We start from the raw sequence: 26,331 nt of genomic DNA, 5'->3' as shown, positions 1-26,331 counted from the left end.
TTTGCCAGAAGACTACTTTTTTTTGTAGCACCTCTCTGACATCCTTTAAAGACTATTAACACTGTAAAAATTACTAGAGCTTGAATCCTGTGGGAACATTCCAAGTTTAGTCCATCAATTCACCTAAACATGCCATTTATCCTAGCACTTCTCTCTTAATTTATCAGTGGATATATTTATGAAGAAATTTAATCTAGATGTGTTTGATAAACCTTGTCATTAAAAGGCATTTTAAAAGCCATTTTATCATATAATGAACATTTCTCAAATTTATTTCATTTAAGTTCTTTTCCTAAAATAGCAATTTAATTTTACTTCTGGCAAATACTTCCCAAAGGTTGAGCTAAGTCCTGAATGTAGTGATTTTGCATAGGAGCTAAATTTAGCAGTTAGCAGTATCCTACTTCAAGTTTAAATCCAAGTGAACTTTTAAAAGTCTAAAATTTATTGGCCTCTCCCAAGACCTAAACTCTGATATTACAAAATGCCAAAAGAAATGGGCAAACAGGAAACTGTGATTCTTTTTAAAAAAATGTTTTAACTCATATAGTCATTTTTCCACTTGACCCTCCCCCACCAAAATAAAAAGAACTTACAGTAATCCTGTGGAAATTTTAGAAATCTTTGTTTTTCTTCCCTGCATCTGCCTACTTATATATTTTAAATGCTACCCGATATGGCAAACAAATGTAAATGATGTCCTTTCAAAGTTCACTGGCTTCCTCTCTGAAGTCATCTAAAATTCTGGAGCCATAATACAGACCATCAGATAAAAATGTGAGACTTTATACTTGAGAAACGTGAAGTACCTTAAAATGATTATGTAGAACCACAAGAGCATTTTCTCCAGTTTCTAAAAGGAATTGTGTTCCTTCTTTAACTGAGTCAGAATGGGGTTATACTTCAGGAGAATGGAAACTCCTTCAGGGGACTCTGGGTCCCTAAATCCTGGTATAGGGAAAGGTGTTTGATGAGCCACAGGCTGTAAGGCCAGGGAGGTTGCTGGTGTCCAGGACTGACCGGCATGGGTCTCCTGTGCTACTCGTGACAGTCCTTCCAAGGGGCCTTCTCAGCCCTGCGCACTTACACCGTGGCGTCCCACGCTCTGGCTGCTTCTCTCTGGAATTCTCCTGACTACCATACGCAGTGTGTGAAAAAGTTCCTTGTCACTCGATGAAATGTATGGATTTATTGTAAAATACTTGATGCATTTAAATCCCCGATTAGCAACGATTTTTAACAGACCTCCTTTTGATGAAAAGGTATCCGTAATAGATGCAGGTCCGGCTGGGGCCTGAGAAGAGCTCTGCCCTCTGGAGAGGGTCTCGCCTCCTCGGCACGGCGTGCGGACCCTGCTTGACTGCCCCTCCGCCCCTCGTCCCCGGCCACCAGCTCCTGTGCTGGCTCGTCAGGTGACATCTTTGCCTCTGAGCTCTTGGCTCATAGTGCCCAATCCCTGGCTGTAAATTCAGTCCTTTTGCAAATTGGCTGCTTGTCCTTCAGAAGTCACCTTAACTGTGTCCTCGGGAAAGCATGTCTGACTCTCCAGAGGTGGATTCGTCGCCTTACTGGGTTCATCGCTGCTGTAGAACTGGGTTGACTCCTTGAGAGAAAACGTGTCCTCCAACGTTAAAATTGCCAGTTACTTCTCCATCTCCCTTGCAATCTGTAAGCTTCTTGAGTAATAAAACTGGACTATGCATAGTGTTAGATGCATAGTAGGTATTTAATAAATACAATACTTGTTAAATTAATTCTTGCACCATTTCTGCTACTAACTGGCCAAAAATCTATATACCCTGAGACTTCCACTCACTGACCTGTTTTTACTCCCTGGGCCTCATGGAACAAGTCTAACTCAACTTTTATATGACAGATCTTCAGAAGCGAGGCTTTTGGGGAATGGCCACCCAGAAAGAACGAGATATCCCAGAGAGTGATTTCTTATACCTGGGGAGAGCATACCTCCTTGTTTGTAGAACAGTCCTCAGGAGCAGAGGCGTGAAGGATAGCTTTCCTTCTGAAGAATGGTATACAAAAATCATACATTTTTTGTTCTAATCAAGGCAGGAAGACAATAAAGATAGTAGCATAGATACTGACTACATTCAAGTAGGATGACAGTTATAAGAAGTTCTTCAAAGTGACTCTACTGAGATCAATTTTTTTAGCTATATTTTCTGTTAATATTGTAACTTTGAAGAATGAGCAGCCTGAACTTAGCTCTTGAAACACACACAGCCTTCGGAAAGCCACTCTAAGCTCTGTGGCTACCCCTTGATTTAGATGATGGAATTACATTCCAGGCAAAAGGAAGAATGGGTTTGAAAGTGCAGTGGCAAGAATAACTTTAAGAAATCATTGCACAGCAAAGGAAACCATCAACAAAATAAAAAGACAACCCATTGAATAGGAGAACATATTTGCTGATACATCTGATAAGGAGTTAATATCCAAAATTTATAAAGAACTTACAAAACTCAACACCAAAAAAAACAAACACTCCAATTAAAAAATGCACCAAGGACCTGAATAGACACTTCTCCAGAGACGACATGTAGATGGCCAATAGACATATGAAAAGATGCTCAGCATCACTAATCATCAGAGAGAGGCAAATTTAACCCACAATGAGATATCACCTCACACCTGTCAGAATGGCCATCATCGATAAATCAACCAACAAGCGCTGGCGAGGATGTGGAGAAAGGGGAGCCCTCGGGCACTGTTGGTGGGAATGCAGACGGGTGCAGCCGCTGTGGAAAGCAGTGTGGGGAGGCCTCAAAAAATTGAAAATGGATCTGCCTTTTGACCCTGTGATCCCACTTCTGGGAATATATCCAAAGGAACCCAAAACAATAATTTGAAAGAACATAAGCACCCCTTTGTTTACTGCAGCATTATTTACAATTGCTAAGACATAGAAGCAGCCAGAGTGCCCATCCGTAGATAAGTGGATAAAATAGCTCTGGGACATTTACGCAACGGAACACTGCTCGGATGTAAGAAAGAAGAAGATTTTACCCTTTGAAACAGTATGGATGGACCTGGAGGGCATTATGCTGAGTGAAATAAGCCAGTCAGAGAAAGACAAATACCGTATGATCTCATCCATACATGGAATCTAATGAACAGACTGAACTAACCAGCAACATAGAAGCAGACGCATAGATGGACAGCAGGCTGGCAGCTTGGGGGTGGGGGTTGGGGGTGTTATGGGGGAAGTTGGGGGTGGAAGGATCAAGGAAAAAAGGAAAAGGACTCATGGACATGGGCAACAGTGTGGTGATTGAGGGGGGAGGGGCATAAGGGGGATAAAAATGGTAATGGAAAAATGCAATAAAAACAAATTTAAAAAATATCAGCTAATTTCGTGCAGCAAGAGGTGAGTTGAGGGTATGTGGTGGATATGGGAAGAAGGAAGGAAGGAGTAAATGGAAATTCTTATTATAGTTAGGAGAGTTGTGTTTGATTCAAAAGAAATTGAGAACTATTGGAAATTATAAGGAGGTAATGACATTATCAGAAAGATCTCAGCAGTGAGTTTCAAAGGAGGTATGGCTTTGCTTTAGGCATTTTGTCATCCAAAAAAAAATGGAACGATTGAAAATGTATCACCAAAAGTGTCAGGGCGATGATTCAGATGGTGCTCTGTGGCTCCATCCTAAAAAGGGCATGTAGCCTGTTTTTCTGACACAGGCTTCTAAGGAACTTTCCCAGTGCTACCCCCACCTCTGTTTATTTCCAGCACCATTTGCCCCTTTGGACCCAATTCTCATCTAAAGATATTTGAGTGTGGCAAAAATAACTTTTCCAACAAAACCTTGAGACAAATTACTGCAAACTCTCAGGCAGGCTCCTCATTCTGTGGCTGCAGCAAGGGCAGGAATGAACCGACGGAACAGCCGTGGGCGCCAGCGTGGAGTCTCTGCGCCTCGGAGACCTTGCCCCGGCTGCGCTCCCGCAGCTGCCCCGGGCGGCCTTTTCTGGGGCTCGCGGCCTCACCCTGGGTGAGCTTTGTTCTTCTTGCCCCCAACCACCAGTTCTCCCGGTGTCCGAACTAAACTTCCCATTCTCATGTCCTTTCCTGAATTCTCATGGAAGATCCAGGGACAACTCCAAACATTTTCTCCTCCTTTTGTGAGACATTTGTAAACTCTGACCACGACACCCACTAGTTGGCCCACGGCCATTGGTTACATACATAGCCTCAGCCTAATCTTTTCATAATTTACCATTTGAGCCCCACAGTGTATGTGCTGTGGGCTTTACAATCTGTTTACCAGACTGTTCCCAGCCCCTGTATCCCATGCCGGGCCCCAGCGCTGTGTGAGAAAAGAAAAACTTGGAGGGAATCCAATGTGAGGAAAAAAATGATTGAAAGATTGGAAAGAGGAGTTGCTATGAGAAAAGGATGGAGGAACTGGGTGGGTTTAGCCCTGAGAAGAGACAGGCTTGAGAGGTTAAGAGAACAGTCGGAAGTCCTTTTGCTTATTTCGTTGTCACCATAGTTATAATATCATCCATAAAGATACTTTAAAAATATTAATCCTTGTTTAGTGATGGGCTCTGTGCAGAAAGTTACATTGCTTAGGATGATGGTCTGAGGTGCTGTCTCTGCTGTAGGGTTTTGGTCCCTGTGTTTTCTCTCTCTCCTCTGATTGTGAGATTTGATGGCAAAGAGAGATGAGCTGAGGTTGCATGGGGCATGTAGGATGGCGAAGAATGGAGCTCCTGCAGGTACGTTTGCTTAGTGGACTCTGGATGGGGAGCCAGAACATGTACCAAATCTTTCCTCCTGCCATGGTGGGTGATTAGGGCATGTCTAGTTTTGAGAGCTGGTAAAACCTGGAGTCAGTAGGTAGAATATGTTTGACCGTTGGGAATCTTCAGGTATGGGAAGTTTGGAAATGATGATGATGATAGTAATAGCAGCAGCTTTTATTCATTCGGGATACTCCATTGAGCTCTTTATATTCGTTATCTCATTTACTCTGCACAACAACCTATTATGAAAGTACAGTTATTATATTCATTTTACAAAAGAGGTATCAGGCCCAAATTGTTTTAAAAATGTGTCCAGGGTCGTAATTGGTAAGCTGCCCACCTGGGGTTTAAAGCCAGATCTGTCTGGCCACAGAGTTTAATGGGGTTTTTGTTTTTCTTAAACAACGTTATTGAGATATAATTCACATACCACACAATTCCATTTTTTGTATATTACCTTATGAATTTTTTAAATTGTGGTAAAATATATATGACATAAAATTTGCGATTATAACCATTTTAACTGTACAGTTCAGTGGCATTACTTATTCACAATGTTTTGTCTCCATTACCACTATTGCCAAAACATTTTCATTGCCTCAAGCAGAGGCTGACCATTATGTAATAACTCCCTGCCCCCTCCCCCTGAGGGCCCCAGTAGCCTCTAAACTGCTTTGTGTCTATGAATTCGCCTATTCTAGATGTTTCATAAAAGCGGACTCATATAATAATTGTTCTTTAGTGTCCGGTTTCTTTCTCTTAGCGTACGCTTTTCAGGGCTCATCAATGGTGTGACGTGTTAGAATTTCATTCCTTTTATATCTGACGAATATTCCTTCGTTTAGATGTGTGTACCACATTTTGTTTAGCTGTCCACCTGCTGGTGGACACTTGAGTTATTTCTACCTTTTAGCTGTTGTGCAGAGCCCAGGTTTTAACTGGCACATGCATTACAACCTAAGTTGAGGACACCCTAGGATGGAGTCTCCTGACCTCAGTCCTGGGCGTCGCGTTACGCTACAGAGAACTCCACGTTGCACTGGCATTTTGTAGTATTTACAAGAGTCAGGCATACCTGGGTTTGGAAATGCATTTCTTTCACACATAGCTGTGGGAGTGAGATGCATTTCTTTCACACATAGTTGCGGGAGCAAGGATACAGCACTCAGCCTCTCTCACTGTCTGTCTCAGTCTCTAAAGTGGAAGCGATAATACCTACCCTTCAGAGTTACTGTAAGACAAATAATACATAGTTGTTATGTTTTTAATGGCTCATTTGCTGGGGTTTAGATATTTTCTTCTGTATATTTTTACTGACATGGAATTTAATACATATGAAATGAAGAAAATTTCCAGCCTTCATATTCAGTTCTGTGTTTGTTTTTGTAACGTTCTCTTTTTTCCATCCCACAAAGGGTCCTTATATCCCTTTGTGTTTTTACCCCTTAAAAAAACTGTAGGAATAATATATGGCCATGGTAGAAATTCATAAAGCATAATGAACAACAACAAAAAAAGATAAAACCCACTATCAAGAGATAATCACAATAAAATTGTTAAATATGTGTTATATTACAAGTTTTCAAAATCCTTTATATATCTCATTTAATTCTCCCGACAACCTATGAGAACAGGAACTTCCCCTCTCCTTCGTCCCCTTCTTCCCCTTTAATAGTTTTCAGATGAGGAAGTTTGGTCGTGAAGAAGTTACTACCTTACCCCAGGTCACATAGCTGATGAGTGGCTCAAACCTATGGCTCCCTGTGCCGATTCCTCATGCAAAGCATGTGCGTGCATGCGTGTGTGTGCGCATGTATTCATGGGATTATACTATACATGTTCTGCAACCTGTTTTCTTTTTTCACTGAGTGTTGTTAACATCTTTCCATATTTGTAAAAACAGCTCTCACACATCATCATTTTCCTTAGCTATAATTTGCCGCTGTGTAGCTACCTAGCCTCTAGGTTTGACCGTTAAGGTCCCCCTCAGGTGTTTTTGTTTGTTTGTTTGTTTGTTTTTAACCTCAAATGGCCATCTTCATAATGCCAGCTCCAAATTTGCGAGGGGTCTTGCTGGAATTGGGATAGCTCAGACATGCTCTTTCTGCTCTAAAACATCCTGGTAACCGGCCCTGGAGGCGAAGCAACTCTACAAGCTCATGGGTTCCTGCGCAGATTGCCCGGCGAGGCTCCGAAGCCATGCCAGAGCCAGCCAGCTTTCTCACTGACCCTCACCCAGACTTCCCTCATGTTGCCCATCAGGCTAGGACTGGGGAAAGACTTGCACCAACAGGCAATGTTTTAGAGTCTGAGGGTAACCTGTTCATCACACACCCGAGAGCTTTATGATACAGAATTGCTTGTCGTTCCCCCAAAATGTAAAAGCTCAGACCTAAACCTGTCTGGTTTTCTTTTGGTATTTCATTGCTTCTGACCAGGTTAGGATGCCCCGCTCTCTCAAATGATCTCTTCCTATCATTCACGTCCCAGGAGTGAGTATAATCTTCAGGAATGAGGGCTGGTGGTGGTAGAGCACACATTAGTACTTGCCAAGTTTTCACTGTTTATCTTACTGGAAAGTCAGCAGTCTGACTGTTAACCTCCTGCACAATTAAGGTCTACACTTTTTGTTATGCTTGTTATTAAATTCTGTGGTTAAATCTTTCTGATTTTTATGGGGCACAGACATGAAAAAAAAAAAAGGAAAGAAAGCATGGCTAGTCGGGAGGCTGAAATACAGTGCCACCTGGAGCTGCTGCTGTCACTTGGGGGTCCTGCAGCCGATGGAAGAGGTGACCGGGGGGCGTGGATCAGAGTCTCCAGAGGGACTTGGTCAGTGTTATTTACGAGGGTAAGTGGACCTTTGAGCAGATCAGATTCCCTTTGAGAAGCTCAAGGGCAGTGAGACTTCTTTTAAAGGAAGCTTTCTGCTCTTCAAAGAAGAGCACTGTTGTTATTTTAAAAATTAAAAAATGCACACTTCTAATAAGTAGTTAACAAAGCTTTATCTTAGAGCAATCATCAACTCACTCCCAGTAGAAAGAGCTAAACAGTAAGCATGAGGCACAGAAGAATGAGGAAGGAGCAGTTAAACACGAGCAGTGGCACGCATTCCACAGCACCACTCCCTGCTGGCTTCTCCGGGCAGGTACAGCCCCAGACAATTTAATGAAGCAAGGCATTTTCTTGTAATCGGAGAGGTTTTCTATAGTCTAGACAATATCATTTACACCTTCAGATTGTGTCCTCACTGTCTTTCTTATGGTAGTGTTAATTGTTGGCTAACTAACACCATATGATGCTATGCAATCACTATGTGCATCTCAAATTCTCGTTTACTTTGTGTAATTAACCTATGTGATAGCCTGTATTTTTATCTGAGGAAACTGAGGCTCAGAGAAAAGAGGAAAATTGTCCAAGTTTGCACAGCTAGCAATATTTACAACTAAAAGACTTAAAGAGGAGAAACAGTGGTTTGACTTTCAGGTGAAACTTGTTGAGTCACTTTTCACTGCATTTCTGGGATTATCTCATGTACAATACTGATACAAGAATGTCATTTGTTCTTTGCTTGTCCATTTCCTTTGTAGAGTCCATTTGCGACTCCCTAAAGAGTTTACAGCTCTTCTGGCACTTTCCAGATGGCAAATCACATCTTCCTAATAGCCCGCCATGATAAAATTAATAGGAAGTTTTGTTTTCAAATATTTTTTTCAAATACATTCTTCTCCCCACCCCACCACAGATCACCAAAATACATTTAATTTAATGTTATTTACCTTTAAAGGTTATAAATAATGAAGTCCTTCTGTGGCTCAGCATCACTGCCCCAAATTTGGGGTCGAGAAATAAAAGACGATGGTATTCAGCCCCCATTTGGCCCACAGTAGATACTTAGTAAATATTTGTTGAAGACATTTCCAGAGAAGTAATCTAATTTGAGAGAGAATAGTCTTGACTAAATTGACTTTTTCGGATACTGTGGGTTTATTCATTCATGCTGACCCTGCCTGCATTTAACTTTTAAGAACTAGCTTAGTCTCTTTCTGTTTTTAACTGGAGGCTGCCCAGTTACCTCACCCATCTTGTGGCCTCATGGTTCAGCTCGCTCATAACACACCTCATTCAGTTCCATCACGGAGTGCGCAGGTGGAACTATCCCTCGGTGCTAACGTCGGGGTGAAGGAAAGCAGCCTTCCACAGCAGCAAATGGGTCTGGGAGTGGAGCTTGCTTTGTACTCAAGATTTAATCTGAAGCTGCCAAATTATTAAACTGAACAAATCAAGCAAGGAGAGTTTGGAGGAGATGGGAAAGGAGGGCGAGCTTCTGAATGTCCTGTCTGCTAGCAACCTTGTTACCTGTGGACTGTAAGTTCTGGGTCTGCTGAGAGCCTTGTTCTTACAAGTTTTGCATAGACTTTTCATATTTAAGCGACTGATTTTCAGTCTCCCTGAAAGAGATGTTAAAATACTTCAGCCCAGAAAAGTGTTTAGCAGCCTTCATTATTAGCATTAATAGCATTGTGGTACTAAAACATCTGATACTGAGTAAAGAAGACTCTTTGACCATCATCATCGGACATTCAGGTCACCTTTAAAATATTGTTTCAAATGATGACCACCGCAGTGCCGTGCAGGATAGGTGCCCTCATTATTTTGAGTCTTCCTTCCATTCCCCTAGTACCGTGCAGAGGCTGAGGCAGGAATAGGTGGTGAAAGCACGTCCATGGATGGGACTTGTTTGACGTTTACCCTGAGCACCATGGCTGCCGCCCTGCTGGCTCCGATGGATCCTGGTCGGCCATAGTGCACTCCCGGCTGCCTCAGGCTTGGTGCGCAGACAGCCAGGAGGGTGGCGCGGAGGCGGCGCCGGGGTTGGAAGGCGCCCAGGCCACCTCAGTCAGTAGGTGATAAAATAACACATGCGCAGCTCCTTCTCTGTGAGTTAATTGATTTCTTCAGTTTTATGATTGTAATTTTAATTAAAATTTTTAAGAATCTAAATTATAGTATACCACTTGTGCAACTAAGGAAAATAATACTGAAACTTTTCAGCTATTTGTCTTCAGAGATGATGGCATTTTACTATAGTAGGTCTTTATCACTATATAAATCTGACAACTTTTAGTCTATGGGCTTTTTCTTTTCAGTGATTGGAAAGGCCCCGTGGGATACAGAATGCTGGCATAAGCTAGTGCTTATTTATTTATTTATTTATTTATTTATTTTGTTACTTCCATAGAAATAGACACATTTCCTTGAGTTCTAGAAAGCATGCTTGGAACTTTTTGATAAAGCCATTCATATTTAACTCAATTATTTTCAGAACAGCAGACTGTAGACCAGGGCTGATCTGACATGAGAGAAAACCAAGAGGGGAAGTAGGGCTTATAGAAGTTTGCCAGTGTGGCCCACCTGTGTCTCACCTTTGCAGTTTTTGCAGCCAGGATACGGTGCTTTGCCAGTGGCTTATGACTAATCATTCCTGACGTTACCTGTGGATATATAAACCGCATATGGCCCAGGGCCAGCCAGTGAGCATAGATGGGGAACCGAAAAGGGTGTGTGTTTGCTGAGCTCATAAAGCAGAAGGAGGGAGGAAGTGAGAGAAAGGGCTCAGGTCAGACCCGCACCTCCACTGAGCAGTTCCTCCCGTGGCCTGTAGGCTGCTGTGCTTGTGTGTGTCGGGATTTGTGTTATTTGCACTCTAAGATGTATTTTGAAGTTCTGATTCATCAGTTCCCTAAATTATTTTCAGTCTCTTTAAAACTGATAGCTGCAACAAGTTATTAAAGTTTCTGTGTTTTTTGTCCAGGACTAGAACTTGTGCAGATTTAGACTGAAATTTTCTTAAAAGTCATGGAAATGTGCTAAAGCATAAATCATTAGGTTGACAATATATTTCCAATTTACATACTCTTGATAGTATATAAGTTTCAAGCACTTGGTAATATCAAATTTAACAAACTTTCATTAAATATTTTTATTGGGCCAGACATAGATGCTGAGAGTAGGAGACTACAATTTGGGGAAAGAGAAAGATACAGAAAGAGATTATTTTCAATATAAGTGATAGGTCCAACAATCAGGATACACTCGTCTGTTATGGGAGTTGGGAGGAAGGATCTTTGGTCCGTCCTGGATTTTCAGGAGAGCAGCATGCCATGATGAAGACTTTTTCTAGACAGCACCTGTTCCAGCTAATGACCTGGAAGCATATTAGTTTAGCTTCATTAACTGTAATGAAGACATGGACATAAAAATAATAGAGAATTGTTTTGCTTATAAAATGGTCAGTTTTTTTTAATGATGATTTCCAGTGTTGTCATATACAAACATGTCTATTCCTATTGAAACTATATAATGAAACAACATTAAAGCACAGCAAGGCATATATCAAGGTCCTTAAAAATACCCTTCACACTAGACATAGTCGTTCTACTCTTAGAATTTATCTTAAAAGGGGGGAAAAAGAGATGCACTCCAAGATTTATGTCTAACAGAGTACTATTAAAAATTATAGTCCCTGGCCAGGTAGCTCAGTTGGTTAGAGCATTGCCCCTATATGCCAAGGTTGTGGGTTTGATTCCCAGTCAGGGCACATACAGGAATCAGCCGATAAATACATAAATAAGTGGAAGAACAAATCACTGGTTGTCTCTCCCCCTTTCTGCTTCCCCTCTAAAATCAATAAAAATATTAAAAATTAAAAAAATAAAAATTGTGAATGTCTGCTGTATAACATGCACAATGCTAGGCGCTGGGGGTACACTGGTGAGGAAAACAGACACAGGCCCTGCACTCGGGGAGCTTATTGTTTAATAAAATAGTTTTGTGAGTGATCTGTTTCTATAGACTAGAGATATTTTTAAGCAGCAGTTTCTTTGCAAACACCTGCACCTCCACATATTCTTGTAAACATACCTCTCCCTTCCTAATTTTCCTCCCTCACCAAATAATACATGTGTTCCTTAAAAAAGAGAGTGACAAATGGAAGTTTCACTAAAACACTAAATGTTCTTTAAATGGAGGAAGAAATTTGTTTTCCTTCCTCGCTCCCCCCTCAGGTACTCTCAGTAAAGCACAAGTTGTTGGCATTTTTCACCTGGGATCCTGCAGTTCCATGTGCCGGCTTTCTCCCTCGCTCAGTGCTCATATACACACAGTGTATCTCCTAACTAGTTTTTGTAAAATTCATGTCAAAATTACCTTATGGATAGGCTTTTCTTTTTTAGTAAAAATTTTAAAAATAAATTTAGGACATATCATCATGGTCAAAACGTTGTCATGTTTTCAAAATAGGCTCTTGTATTATTCATCCAGTCTAAAGCAGCATTTCGTCTGAAGGCAGTGGCCTGTCTTTCCTAACTTGGTTTTGAAGTTAGGCTTTATTTATGTTTGTGGAAGGTATTTGGCGGGATAAAAGTACCATCTTACACAGTTGTTTAAGAGCTTGAACTCTGGAGCCTCACTGCTCCTATTCAAATAATGGCCTCCCACCTCCTGGCTACATGGCCGGGGGCCGCCCCTAAGTCCTTCCAAGTCCTTCCAAGTCCTTAGCATCTTCCATTTGTGATGTGGAGATACAGTACCTGACTCATAAGAATGTTTTGGAGAAAAAATAGGTTAAAGTCTGTGAACTATTTCCCACAAAGTATGCACTGTGTAAGTATCTTTATTATTACATTCTGACACGAGTGTAGGCCCTCACAGCCACTCTGATGGACAATACTGAAATCCCTTTGTAATCTCAATTATTTACCATGATGGAAAAGGCTGCTTAGGCAACAAAGGAGGCAGAAGGAATGCTTTAATGGGGACTGCAGTTCTGAACGAGAAAAAGAGGAGGAGAGGATATGCTATGCAAAAGAGGGGGCGTTTTCATTCAGGAAATACTTGCGGGCCTACCTGGGGCAGCCCTGTGAAAGGGCGTGTTAGTGAAACAGCTGGGCAGTGTTTCGCCCTCACGATGCTTACCAAGCTCTTCAGCCCTGTGGAGCTGGCTGAATGCTTTTATGTTGCCTGTGTGATACAAAACCAGTGCTTTCTGGAATACAGCTCCTGCTGAACATCCAGAATCTATGGCAGTAAGAAGTCCAGGCTCTCCAAGAGGCTGGCAAATACCCTCAGAGTTAACTTGCCCATGTCGGGGGAGGGAATTGCTTGGGGAAGCTGTGGGTAACCCTCAACTCTGCAGTTGAAGGTCTCAGGAAGGAAGAGGAATGAGAATGTCCCATTGTGATGAACAAGAGTAGATAGCAGTAGGGACTTAAGGAACAGTTTTCTTCCTGCTTATGCTGTGGGTTCCCTTCAACTCTCAGATCAGGGATCTGGTCCTTTTGAACCTGTGGGCAGGGCTGGATCATCCCTTGATGTGAAACAGCTGCAGTGACTGCCGAGGCGTGGCAGACAGTCATTAACTGCGGGGAGGTGACTCTGGGCCAGCGGAATCAAGGCCAACCTGGTTTTGGAACTTCCTTGGCCTATTTATTTTGTGGGGCTTGATGGGCCTTTCCTGCAGTAAGCTTAAAGGAGTTGCCTCAGGAATATGTGTTACTAGAGAAAAACTGGAGGAGAGAGACTGTGGAAGGCACTAAAAAGCCAGATGAAAAGCCAGCAGATGGTGAAGCAGTCCAGGTGAGAGCCTGCCTTTGGGTGGTAGAGGAACAGATAGAAAGGAAAAGAGAGTGAGAAAGGCACAGAGAGGCAGGGAAGTCAAGCGTGTGGGCTCTGGGCTACTGTGGCTTTGATTCACACCCTGGTCTGTCACTCGCTGTGAGTAACTGGGTTGGTTATTGAACCTCTCTGTGCCTCTGCTTCATCATCATTTAAGGGGCTGATGTTAGTAGCTCCCACAAGGAGCAGCAGCACAGTGTGTGGCACGTAACGTGTGCTCAGTAAACATTAGCTGCTGTACGACTACCATGAGTAACGTTGTCAGTATCTCGGCCTTCTTTAACGGTATCAGGACTTGTGTGGATATGGGAAATTTGGGGCAGTAAGAGGAATTAGTTGTAAGTAACAGTGAGCTCACTTTGGGGTGAGTTGAATTTGATGAGTTTAGGAGGTCTGTGTCGGACTAGAAATCAAAGCTGCAGATGTATGAGCTACCCTCAGTAGGGTTAACAACTGAGACACTGGCGTGGCCAAGGGCTGATGATGAGCAGCCAGCAGGAGAGGAAGGTTAAGTATGGTCTTGATTTCTCCTGGTGTCTCCAGCGCTTCGTACAGTTGATTTCCTGTGCCTCATCTTTTGCATCTTCCCCTGCACTTACCTTCTTGGGGAGCCAGTGAAGGTGTATAACCTTTGTGGGAACTGTAGTTTTCCAACAAATCATCAGCAAATGGGTGGCTGAAAAGAACAAAAATCTATTCTCTCACAGTTTAGGAGGCCAGAAATCTGGAATCCAGTTGCCAGCAGTATTTTCTTCTGGAGGCGCCGAGGGAGAAACTGCCCCATGCTTCTCTCCAGGCCCACCCTGAATCCAGAAGGATTTCCTCTCGAGATCCTTAAATAATTACATCTGTAAAACTCCTGTTTTCAGAAAAGGTTACATTCCGAGGTTCCGGGTAAATGTGAATTTGGGGAGGATACCATTCAACCCACCAGGCGGTGGCGTGCGCTGTGCTGGGCCCCAAAGCCGGGCATGGACGGTGCACGCTTAGCTGTGACCCCAAAGAGCATGCCCTCATGGCGGGCGTTCCCCCAAATAGGCCTCGTATAGCTGGTCTCTGAAAGGTTTACCTAACAGGCACGGATCAGCTACTTGCTGAGGTGTGTGAGTGGGAGTCGCTTGCTTAACAGAATCCTTGATTCATTTTTTTTTATTTTAAAAGCTATTTTTTTCCCATAAAAACTGAATTTTTCATCATATATGGGCCTGCTGTGTCATAATTGCTGTTTTTCTGGACACACTCTTCTATCTGGCTGGCAAGCTCTCCTAGAGGACTCTGTCCCTGAGTTTATTATAAACTGAGTGTTCAAAGCTAGAGATGAAGACCACTGCACTCCCGGGCTTGCCACCACCGCCAGTAATGGGGGCGTCCCCACCCCAGGAACCACCACCCAGGGCGGGACGGTGTGTGGAGGAGGCCTGAGCCACAAGAGGGAGACCTGGGTTCTGATCCCAGTGCAAACAGTACGCGTTGGCTCTGAGACCTTGGAGAGAGCGTTCCTCATTGTTAAAATGCAGCACCCATTTCTGTTCCTTTCCCCAGAGCTTTTAATGAGGCTCCTGAATGATCATGGATGTGCAGGCTCTTTGCTGTGTATAGAAAGTTATGCAAATATAAGGTGTTACTAAAACTGGGTTGGAGTGTATTCTTACCGAAGAACAGCATTTACATGCTCTCATGTCCATGCTCTTTCAGTGCATAGTGCTGTCCCACACAGAATTGAATTAACCTAATAATGCATTATCATTTCCTCCTCTGAAGGAGAAGATGGAAACTTTTTTTCCCCTCCATTCATTTTATCAAGTATAGAACGAACGGGTAACTTCTGGTTCTTTCTGACACACTGTGCTAGGCACTGGGGTAAGCAAGAGTAAGAAGTTGCGGTCCTGGAGGTAATGCTGTGAGTACAGGTGTAGGTGCTGTGAACAGAGAATGTGCTTCTCTCTACCGCCCAAGTCAGTGGAGTCCTTTGAAGGAGGAGGAACAATTAAGTCAGGTGCCAGGAGGGAGGACACCCCCGGCAGAGGGAACAGGTGTGTGTACAAGGCCTCGAGGTGAGAGAAAACCAGGCGTGGCCAAGCAGTGGAAATGACTGATCCTAGACCCTGAGGGAGAGCCGGGGTTGGAGGTGTAGGTGGGCCAGATCCTGTGAGGTCTTCTAGTCCGCGGTATCTGGCGTTCAGGCACGATCCAGAGAGCAGAGGGACTGTAGTGCAGCTCTGAGTGGGGGAGTGACATGACCGAAGGGTGTATGTTGGGCGCTGTCCTGGCTGCAGCGCAATGGCCAGGAGGACTGTTAGGGCTTCTCAGCAATGCCGTGGCGGTGAAGGTCGGCCTGGGTGATGAGATAGATTAACTGCGACCTTGGTGGGAGACTGAATGTGAGGGAGAATCGGGAGACCACCATGTCTCTGGCTTGGGCAACTGAGTGGCATCTTTGACTGAAATCTGGAACCAAGGAGGACAGGCCATTGGAGGGAGTGTGTTTAGTTTAGACATGTTGACCATGAGATTGCTGTGCAAATTTCCAAATAGAAGTATCCAACAGGCAAAGTAAATACAGCACTGCTTTAAAGTTCCTGGACCTTGTGTTCTCAACTAGACTCAGATGAAGACCATTAAAATTCTTCCTGTTCCTGCGTCTCTGGGTTGCTCCTAAGAGTCATTCATCTTTATCTCTGTTTTCTGTGTGATCTTAGACTGGAGGCTTCACCTTTTGCATCTTTGTTTCCTCATCTAAAGTGAAATGGCAGCCCTGACCAGTGTGGCTTAGTTGGTTGGGCGTCGTTCTGAAAAGTGACCAGTTCGATCCTTGGTCAGGGTACGTATGAGAGGCAACTAACTGATCGATGTTTCTCTCTCACATTGATGTTTCTCTCCTTCTCTTTCTCCCTCCCTTCCCCTCTCTCTAAAAATTAATAAATAAATTAAAAAAATAAAATAGCAGACTAGATGATCTTCATGAGTTCCTGGGTTTAAACTTTCATCAGAGACTATACTTCTTTCTTTCCAAAGGGGTTGGGAGGTGAGATTTGGGGCAGTTTTTAGTTCTTTTGTTTGTCAGAATCTGGTCTGAGCTCTTCCAGTTGCATATTTTTATGCTAAGAAAAAGACCTATTCAGTTGTGTGTTGTGAGTCCTCAACAACATTATCTTCAGAGGTGCAGAAGAAGGGATACAGCTTGACCTGGTGCAGTGGGAAAGGAGTGGCTAAGCCTCTCGAAAGGCCCGGATTATGCCCCGTCAGAAAGTCCTGGCCTACTGATCTCTCTTGGCTCCCAGGGGAACCTGCCTCACCCTAGGCGCGGTGGTCAGGAGCCTCTTTTCTCAAGGGGAATCTTACCCTCCCTGAAGTCCATTGCATCTCAGTGAGCCCAGGGCAGCAAGCTTTCTCCTCTTTTCTCAGCCTTCCCATCCTATTAAGTTTGAGCAGGACAGGCAGTGTGCCCATTCCTTCAGTTGCGCAGCCACATTGACAGGCTGTGCTGTGGAAAGCCTGTCTCTAGCTGTTGTAAGTTTCTCAAGATCACATTAGCAACCAAAAGGAATGCACAAATGCAAAAAGCTCCTTCAGCTTCCTGTTCTCTTTCCTCAAAGGAGAGCGTGGGTTTTGAGGTCCTCAGCCTCCTACTGAAATGCAGGGGTCCGTGAGGGTGGCTCTCCTGGAGGTTGTCCCACGTAGCTCCATCGCAGCATCTCTGAGCCGAACAAGGGGTGTAAGGTGGGGCCTGCTCCAACCCCCCAGCTAGCTTCTCTCACAAAATAAGCCGAGGATTATTGCTCTCGTTTGCATTCTCTCTCCTGCAGTGCTTTATTCATTCAACAAACTTCTATGTAACAGGTACTCTTTGAAAACAAAATGCATAACAATTTGCTTAAGCAGCTAATGATACAGTAAGAGTAAGAAGATAAATGACTTACAGCAATGATTTCTCAAACTAAAGTGGGCATCAGAGTCACTCGGAGGGCAGCATCTCTGACTGCAGAGGGCTGGGGGCTGCGTTCCTGCCAGGCCGCCGGGCAGGCTGCCGCGCGGGTCACCTGGGCCGTCCTGCGGAGTGCACTGTGGCGCCGAAGTGCGGATGGGAAGGCGTGGCTGTGGTTTGCGAGCATGGAGGAGGAAGGAAGTAGCACCACTTCGTTTATTTGCCTTTTTTCTGTTATTTTACCTGTTGTATTTATTTTCTGGGTCAGATTTTTCTTTTGATTTGTGAGGTCATAAAAGCTCACTCAAGGTGTCCATTGGCCTCGAAGTACTAAAGTCCATGTCGGGTATGAGAGCCTGTTTGTCCATCCCAGGTATTTCTTTCTTTGTTTCTCCCCTTGTCCTGGCTGCTCATGGCCCGCCTGCCCTCTCTCAGGTTCCGAACCTGCAGGCATGCGTTCAGACGTCAGAGATTTTTAAAGAGGAGGAGCTTACTTTATAAATTGGTCCCTAGGTGAGAGCAGCTGTCAAAGCAGTTTTCAAACTGTTCTCTGGAACCTGCGTGGGGACTGTCACATGGGGTGAGGTCCTTCAGTCTTCCTCTACCACTACCACCACCAAGTCAACCAAAATAGCTATACTTTTATGAAAGAGTTTCTGGAGAAAATTAGTTCAAAGAAAGGATCCCACTGCTTTTACTTTGTACTTTGAAATTACTGTTCTGTAACATTCGCTCTGGTTTGAGCCTCCTTTTGCTTGTGTGTGTGTGTGTGACAGAGAGAGAGAGAGAGAGAGAAATCCTGCAAGGATTGAGAAATTTTAGACCTAGTTCCTATGGGTCCTTTCTAGGTTCCTTTAACAAAGAAAACAGTAGTTTATCTTTAAATTTTCCATTTGGTACTTACTATTCAAGACAACAAGCATTATTACACACTACATAGCCAGTCTCAGAGCTGGCCCAGCGTGCAGGCTTGAGCAAGACCTGGATCCTTGAAGACGTGTTAGACAGCATCCTCACGCCCTCTTCTCTCCCAGCACTGCCAGCACCGAACATCTCCGTTTACTCACTTTGAGCGAACCCTCTCCCGGACCAGCCCACAGTGTGCTGCGTGTCTCTCGACATTTGCAGTAACTCCTTGTGATACCTTCAGAGGAGGAGAGGGGAGATGTGCCGAGATGTACAAGGGATTTATCAAGTACAAGCTCACCCTAATCTCTTAGGCCTCAGCTGCACTACCTGACTATGCCATTTGTTACTCAGCAGCTTTGGGTTTAGGGGGTTTGGAAGCAAATCCCCCTTTCTTTTGGGCTAGGTTTTGTGCAAATGGTATTCAGTGAATGCCTCTGAGCATCAGTATAGACCCAATGGGAAGAAATGCTTTAAGATCAAAATGGGAAAATCTCTGAAAATCATAAATTACATCCATGAGGCTGAGCCTGAAAGGCTGACCCTACCTCATCTCCACTGTTTATTTCCCTCTTTAGGATCAGATATCTTAAAAGACATTTCAGTCTTAAAACCTTTGTAAAAAACACCCATCCACCGGGCATAGCCCCGACTCAGCCGGCTGCCCCGGCAGCTGGGGGAGGACTGCTGGCCACGCACAGCCCTCAGGGGCGGCCAGGCCTCGGCTTTCACCGCGGGGCTGGGTGCGCGCGGTGGCTAAGAACCTGCGTGCGCTGGGGTTGGGACCCTCTTGACTTTTTGAAAAGACTCAGAATGTCTTAAAATAGCGTGGTAGCTGAAGTAACAACAACAACAATAGCATGTCATTCCTGAGAACGGCCGTGTAAACCCAAGGCATCAGCTCTGGCAGCACTGAGTTTCCACGCGCTGGGCTCCCACAGGACCCACTCTGATGGGAACCATGTGGTCTCATCATGACAGGAAACGGAGGTCTGTGAGCATTCCGGCAGCCCCCCGGGAGGAATTTCCTTACAGCACCCACAGGCACCTACACCCTGGAATGCTGGTGTAGGCCTGGTCATTGTCACGAGGCGTATGACGCTGCTGTTTCCCTCCCTCAGTAAGAACGGTCAGTTCCCGCTTTTGGCCGCGGCTCTCCAGCCGAGATGCACAGTGTGTTCCCAGCCCCCAGTCCTGAGGAGGCTGCCAGCGCAGTGCGTCGCGGCATGTGTCAGGGTCCCCGAGCCGCCCTCTGAAGAGGTGGTCACCAGTCAGCCCCGGGCTCCACTCCCCTTGCCTTGCTGGCTGGCTCGGGAAAGCCTCGCACCTCCCTGGCCCCCAGATGCTTCGCTCCACACTCAGCACAGCAGTTTTCTGTTTCTTGCCCCCTTCCCGCCCTGAAAACCCTGCCCAGAGCCAGCGTTTGCTGGGCTGGCGCGGTCTCGTACATGGATGGTGGAAGGAGGGAAGCTGACTCTCTTCTCCTCCGGTCACACGCACTGGAGACTTCTGGAGAGTCCTGGATGGGAGAGTCACTAATGGTTTTATCTAATCACCTTCTCCTTACTTGCTCAGCAGTGCTGGGGAGCATCCTTGACCTACTTGATTTCAAATTTTGACAGGTGATAAAAGCGCCCATCGAGATCGCTGCCTCACAGGGTTCAGATTCATAACTATTGACCGATGTTATTTCTGCCTCTGCCGAGATGCTCCCTCGTGTTTGCTGTTACTTTCATGGTTTGCTTCCTGATGCTTTCTGAGGCCCAGACACTTGCCCTTCAACTTGGTGAGCTGCAGCGTAACCTGAATGGAATTGGGGCTGCACGAGGAGCATTTAGACCAGTCAGCTGGCAACTTGACTCGCTTCTCTTTCCCTAGAAAATTATAGTCAGTGTAAATGGCACCTGTGAACGTTCTTATTTGCATCTTTGTGGACTTGACTTTAATCAGGATACTCAAGGCTTTTCACTTCCACTCTGTGAATTTTTAACAACTTACATGCTGTGTAGGCACAATGTCTGGCCCTGTGCTTCTGCGCACCGAATGTTAAATGCGTGGCAATCACAATTTACTTGTCTATTAATTATACTGATAAGCAGAAAAGTCCTCCAGCGCTCCTGGTCTGTTGGGATCCTTCCAGGAAGCTGTTGTTCTCCCAAAGCCTCTGCAGCAGATTTTCATGAGATACCCCCTGCTGGTTCCTTTTCTTCCTCATTCCCTGAGAGGACCGCATTTGCTGTTTTATGCGGGAAACCCCCGATGTTCTTGGGTCCCCAGCTCCAGTTGGAAAGACATCACAGTGTCCCTGGGAGAGCCTGGCCTGGGCTGTGAGCAAGCCCTGCAGGAAGCAGGCACTTGTTGCTCTCTCACTGTGTTTCCCTTCACCTTGCTTAGAGTTTGGGGACCAAAGCCAACAGGTTATTAAAAGAATGAGAATAATTTGACTCCTGGCATTGATTGGGGCTCAGGGTTATGGGGTGTTTTGTTCTGATTTGCAACCGTTTGGTAACCACTAACTCTTCCCTTATTCTTTTCTTGCAGATGAGCTCACAGTGCCTGCACTTTACCCCAGTAGCCCTGAAGTGTGGGCCCCGTACCCTCTGTACCCAGCGGAGTTAGCGCCTGCTCTACCTCCTCCTGCTTTCACCTATCCCGCTTCACTGCATGCCCAGGTAATTTATACCCATCGGCCACGACTTCACTCACTCCACCACCAGTCCTTTCAAACCTGGTTCCCCAGAGCACACCATACAACTAACACCTATCCAGCTAACAGAGCCACCTTCGGGAGATTAATGACCCCCTCTAAATCAAGCTGACGCTCCTCCAGGACTCCTGAGGACCATCTGACAGCAATGATATCACCCACTGCCTGATGTTTGCCCCAAACGGCACCTCTCTCCTCCTTAATGACCGCACCCTCATGTCACACACGAGACACTGGGCCCAGAAGACCTCCCCAGCTCCCAGCCAATGAGAGGGTGTCACCAGAGCATAGATGTGTGTGTGTGCGCGCCTTGTCGTGTGGAGGGGCCGCAGAGGGACGCATGAACTTGTTGCGGGAGTTACGTGTCTGTGTGTTTCTGCGTGTGGAGAGATTTTGCTCTTGTGTTCTCTGAGACCTAGTGACCAAAGGGGAAAGTTATATGTTACCTAATAGATTAAGGGTCCTTTTTTCCATTTTCAGGAAACCCTGAAAAACAGAAGTCCAGTGTAGTGTTTAGAATATATTACAGGTCAAAATAGAGACCTTTGTTCTGACCAGCGTTGTTTTTTTTTTTTTAAGTTAAGGATAGCCCGAATTTAATAAACAAACTTCCTTGTTTCTTCACAAAGATTACTGCCTACCTACCAACCCTTTCTCCCCTCTTGGAGAGAAAAGCTTTGCTTTGAGTACAAGTAGTAATAGTCAGTATTACGATTCAAAGTGATGATCAGTAGCAAATCAGATAGAAGGAGTAAAGATTTCATTTGTCTAACTGTGTGTGTAACTTCTCTAAAAGCAGGAAAGCCTGGTTTTTAAAAAATGTTGGTTTGGACAGGTGGGGTTTTGTTTGTTTGTTTTTCTTAATGTTTATGTACAAGGCTGGATGAAATAAACAGCTTCCCAGAATACTGTTCCTTCTGACTTAAAACTTCTATGTTGTGTAGAACTCACCGCACTGTGTAAGACCCTACCAGCAGCCCTAGGGAGGGTTCTCACTGGGCACGTGGCCGGCAGTGCTGTTGGCTGTCCCTCCTTCCACCCTCCTTCCGCTGAGCTGTCAATGCCTCATGCGTGCCTTGGGCGACCGTGCAGGCAGACCACACACCGGCAGCCTTGGTGCCCACCCCCCCACCCCCAGTGGTTTCCGTCTGTGTGGGGAGGACGAGGCAGAAAGTAGCGTAAGTGGTGAAGGAAAATGTAGATGACGGTTGGTACAGAAAATAAAGTAACAGGTTGATTCCGAGACTGATTACCCATTTCTACAATAAATTAGCTGTGCTTTTGCTTCTCCGTCCGCTGCTGTTTTTTCCACCTTCTGTCCGTGTCTGTGCTCGGTCACCCCGGAAGTGTCAGGTACTGGGAGAAGGTTAACCTGTGGATATCTTCTGCCATCCACCTGCTTGGAGTGGGCTCGGGGATAACTCTGTAGATAATGTGGGGCAACTCAAAGAGCCCCTCTCTTTGTGTCCCACGTACCGACCCCTGCTATCTGTGGGTGTGTCTCCTCTTCTCTCCCTCTTCTTCCTCTTGCTAGATCGCCTGGATCTGGATCAGTTGACAGTTCAGGCGAGTGTTAATAAACACCAGGAAAGAGCCAACTTTGCAGACTCTTGACTGTCCATGGCTCTGGGTAGTCAGCACAAAGCTTTCCACCATTGCCCTGGAAAAACAAGATTTGACAGTGGCCAGGAAGGACTGGGAATAGTGGCTTTTGGCCATACCATGCGGGTTAGCCGCCCTTACTTCTTTCCTATAACAGATGAAACCAAAAGTAGTATCTAAGGGTATGGTGAGAGAAGGAGCGGAAGAATCTTTAGAGATTAGAAAGCCATGCCGTTGTGAGAAAGGAGGGGAGAAACAGTGCTAAGACTAGATGGACTCGGCCATTTGACTTAATGGGATATATTGCCGGCGGCAGGGATGGGGGATGTGGTGGGCACCTTCCCCTATGAGCTCTTCCTTGATCTGGAGACCTTCCCAACCTGGAATCCACTTGGCTCTGCCACACCGGTCCCAGAGCTGGTTGAACTCTCATCTGATACCAGTGAGGTCCTCGTGCTCAACCCCTCTTCTTGCTTCTTGTCATTCCCAGTGCAAGCTTGGGTTCTATACCCTAAAGGCTCATGAACAAATGTGGTTACTTAAATGTCTTTGTCCAGTAAGAGCATCATAGAATGAATTGGCAGAGGCTTTACAGATCATCTGGTCTGACCCGTTTTACAGATGAGGAAACAGACCGGAGAAGATGGAGAGAGTTACCCAGAGTCGCACGCGGCTCTGCCCTGACTAGAGCCAGGTCACCTGACTCTCAGGCCCTGCTCTTCCCACGCCCCCGTGCTGGCTCACCAAAGACCTGTTCTTTGATGGAATTTTGAAAAGGCCTCACTCAATGACTCCTTGGATCTTTCTCCTCTCAGTAGATGAGAAGCCTGTAAGAAGAGACTTGGAGGCAAAGACAAGGGAATCAGAACTTAACCTTCACCAAAGGGCCTGAGAGAGTTGTGACCTGGAGGTAGAGCAGTGGGGAGGCCACCATGAGCATCCCCTTAGTTGAGAATTCCGTTTTGTTTTGGAAATCTTATTATATATCTTTGGAGAAGCTTTTAAATTACTTTGCTTTTCTCAGCAATGTTGTGCTCTATTTTGAGACATGGATTTTTTTTTTCTTCTAGTGTTTCTGTCCTGAGGCAAAGCCCAACACACCTGTCTTTTGTCCACTCCTCCAGCAAATTAGATTTGTCTCTGGGAATATGTTTGTAACGTATCAGCCTACTGCAGACCAGCAGAGGGAGCTCCCAGGCTGAATTTGCTTGTTAGCTATTTCTGCCCCCTCCCCCCGAACCCCCGCCTTTGCCAAAACTATTTCCTGGTAACATTTGAGAGAATTCAATAAAAGTTTTAATCAGATCAGCAATGATCTCAAGTAGACTGCAGCGTTTTGTTTTCATGATAATGTGATGGTGGAGCTAAAATGTTACTCTCTGGCTGAGACTGTGGGAGAAGTGGGCGCAATGACGCTAAGTACTATTTCTGTGGGAGAAGGACTTGGAGCACCTGGGGAGACAGCCCAGAGCTGAGGCCTCCCTGCCGCTGCTTCTGTCCTCTCGGCCTCCTGAACCATCACGAGCTCGTACTGGAAGATTCCCATTCTAGCCAGCGTCCACGGGTCGCATCCACCCGGAGACCTCCCCTCGGCAGGATGGTGTGTCTAGTTAGTGGAAGCCTGTTGGAAGCGAACAATGTGTCTTCCAGTCATCCACCTGAAGAAGGAGGAGCGAGGAGGCGAACTGTCACGGAAAACGAGTTGCATCACATGCCATGTCTAGTTCTGCCCCACCTTCAGTCTGTGGCCTGGTGCCTCCATCTCTAAATTGAAGATGCTTATTTGATACCAAATTTTTTTGATAAACATTTTTTTAAAAGAATTATTGGATATGGTGGTAGGACTGTAAGCCTCAGTTTTGCCTTATTTTTATTGAAATGAAAAACTACTTGGTGCAGCAAACATTTGATTTCTAAGAAGATCATTAATAATTTTAGACATGATCATCCTGTTTATTTTCAAGGTCATTGGTATTTGAAATTTATTAGCTATATTATGTAAGTCACTGCAAACAGGAGAGGAAGTTTTCTTCCACGACTTTTAGGAACATGATACTGCGAAGAGGACATCCAGCTGTTCCTGTCACCTCGTCGTCCCACAGCTCGGCTTTTTAAGTCTGGGTCCATTTTTGCTGTTAGCCTTCTTGCTGTTGGGGCAGTGAGAAAGTCCATAAAGCACAGGCCTCACCACATTCTAGGAACAGAACGCCATGCAGCCTTGCCCAGGGTCTTATTCTTGGGCCAGAACTTTTGCAGGTAAGTAGGACTGAAGAGCAAGTCCTGGTTACCTGTTCATTCTTCAGAGGCCTCCTCTGCCCTGTGCAACAGCAGATCCTCGCAGGGCTGCTCTGTGGCTTTGGACTCGGACTTGGACACATCACCTGCACATGAACAAAAGGTTGTAAAATCATAACACAGACTTCCCAGGGGCAAGACATGCCCCTTGGGAGAGCCCTTGTGACACACTGGAAAAATTTAAAGGTTAAGTCCAAAATAGATACAGAAACGGACCATGGGAAAAGAGACACAGCGAGTAGAGAAGAGGGGCCACAGGGGAGCGAGGGCCTAGGGCTGGTCTGTGGGTGGCCCGACGGCAGGGCTGCACCCGCTGCTGCCACCATGTCCAGGCATTAACTGAGCGCGAGCTTGCGAGAGCTGCGTTTTAAGACTTTTCTTTTTTTTTAAGCGTCTTCTCTGTCACTATAGAGGATATGGGGTGGAGAGGGAGACGCAAGAACGTGTGTTTTGGGGTGGGTATACGTTAACTGCAGAGACCACGCGAAAGGAGTGTCTGAGGGAGGCAGGGAGCGCCTGGGCCCGCAGCCCGGCAGCCGCGCCCCGCCCCGCCCCGACCCCTGCCGGGACTCCCAGAAGCAGTGCTCCTCTGTTTCAGCCTCGCTCCTGTTCAGAAGCAGAAGCCAGCGCCGTAATAATGGTGGTTGATCCTGTCGGGAGGACCCGTGAGAGGCAGGCTCCGCAGCTTCCCAGCCAGCCAGCCTCCCACGGTGAGGGAGGAGTCCCGGGGCTCGGGGCCCCCTGTGCTCCACACAGGGCATCAGCCCTCAGCCCCTGCCGTCCTTGCCCCGGAGCCCTGGCTTTCCCAAGGGTGCATGGTCGCCCTGCAGCCGGAGCTTAGGACTGTGCGGGAGACCACAGCGCCCAAGGGCCCCACTTACCGTGGGGCTGTTCAGCCCACGGCGCTCAGTTGTTTTCAGGTATAAATGAAACTCAATCCTCAGTTGCTTTTATGTCTAAACCTGCAGCTCTGAAGGTCAGGCTGGGAGGAGAAACCACTCTTTGGTGCTCCTGAATGTGCTAGCTTTGTCTGGCGTCCGGTTTTGTTCAGCTTTCTGGTCACCTCGGAGCATCTCAACTCCTGTAGGAGATGGGGTCAGGGAGGCCAGGCAGCGTGAGCCCAGGCAGTGCGCCTCCCAGTTATTAGGAGCCCAGAGCCCCTTGCCTGTCCCCGTCCCCTTTCCCGGGCCGCATCCCTGCCTGCTCCGTGAGGCTTGGCCTGGGTCCTTCGGAGACCTCTGAGTCCGCTGTGGCAACGCAGGGCTGAACGTGCAGGTTATAGAGCTGCCTGGGCAGACACGGCTCTGCCTTCCGTAAGCTGTGTGACCTCGACTGAACAAGGTCCTTAACCTCTCGGAGCTTCAGTAAAGTGGGACTAATCATCCCTCGTGTAAAACTCTTAAAAGGGTGCCTGGCACACAGTAAGGGCCTAGTTACCACCAGCCTTTTCAGG

The 26,331-nt window shown here is 45.9% G+C and overlaps 1 protein-coding gene across 4 annotated transcripts in view; it reads left to right on the top strand.

The window, feature by feature from the left end:
- The window catches only part of RBPMS (RNA binding protein, mRNA processing factor), a 162,350-nt gene that overhangs the window by 116,061 nt on the left and 19,958 nt on the right, over positions 1-26,331 (top strand). For 2 of the 4 annotated variants that reach the window (XM_054566077.1, XM_054566076.1), the window contains exon 6: positions 20,816-20,946. In XM_054566077.1, the coding sequence (XP_054422052.1) occupies positions 20,816-20,946 (131 nt within the window). Of the gene's footprint in view, positions 1-20,815; positions 21,876-23,653; positions 24,107-26,331 lie in introns of those variants that run through there. The other 2 variants (XM_054566075.1, XM_054566073.1) reach the window with 2 other exon arrangements.

Source organism: Pteronotus mesoamericanus, unplaced genomic scaffold, assembly GCF_021234165.1.
Source record: "Pteronotus mesoamericanus isolate MK-2021 breed Mesoamerican mustached bat unplaced genomic scaffold, CSHL_Meso_final contig_169, whole genome shotgun sequence".
NCBI lineage: Eukaryota > Metazoa > Chordata > Mammalia > Chiroptera > Mormoopidae > Pteronotus > Pteronotus mesoamericanus.
Note: the sequence above shows the minus strand (reverse complement) of the source record. Positions and strands in the feature narration are given on the sequence as shown.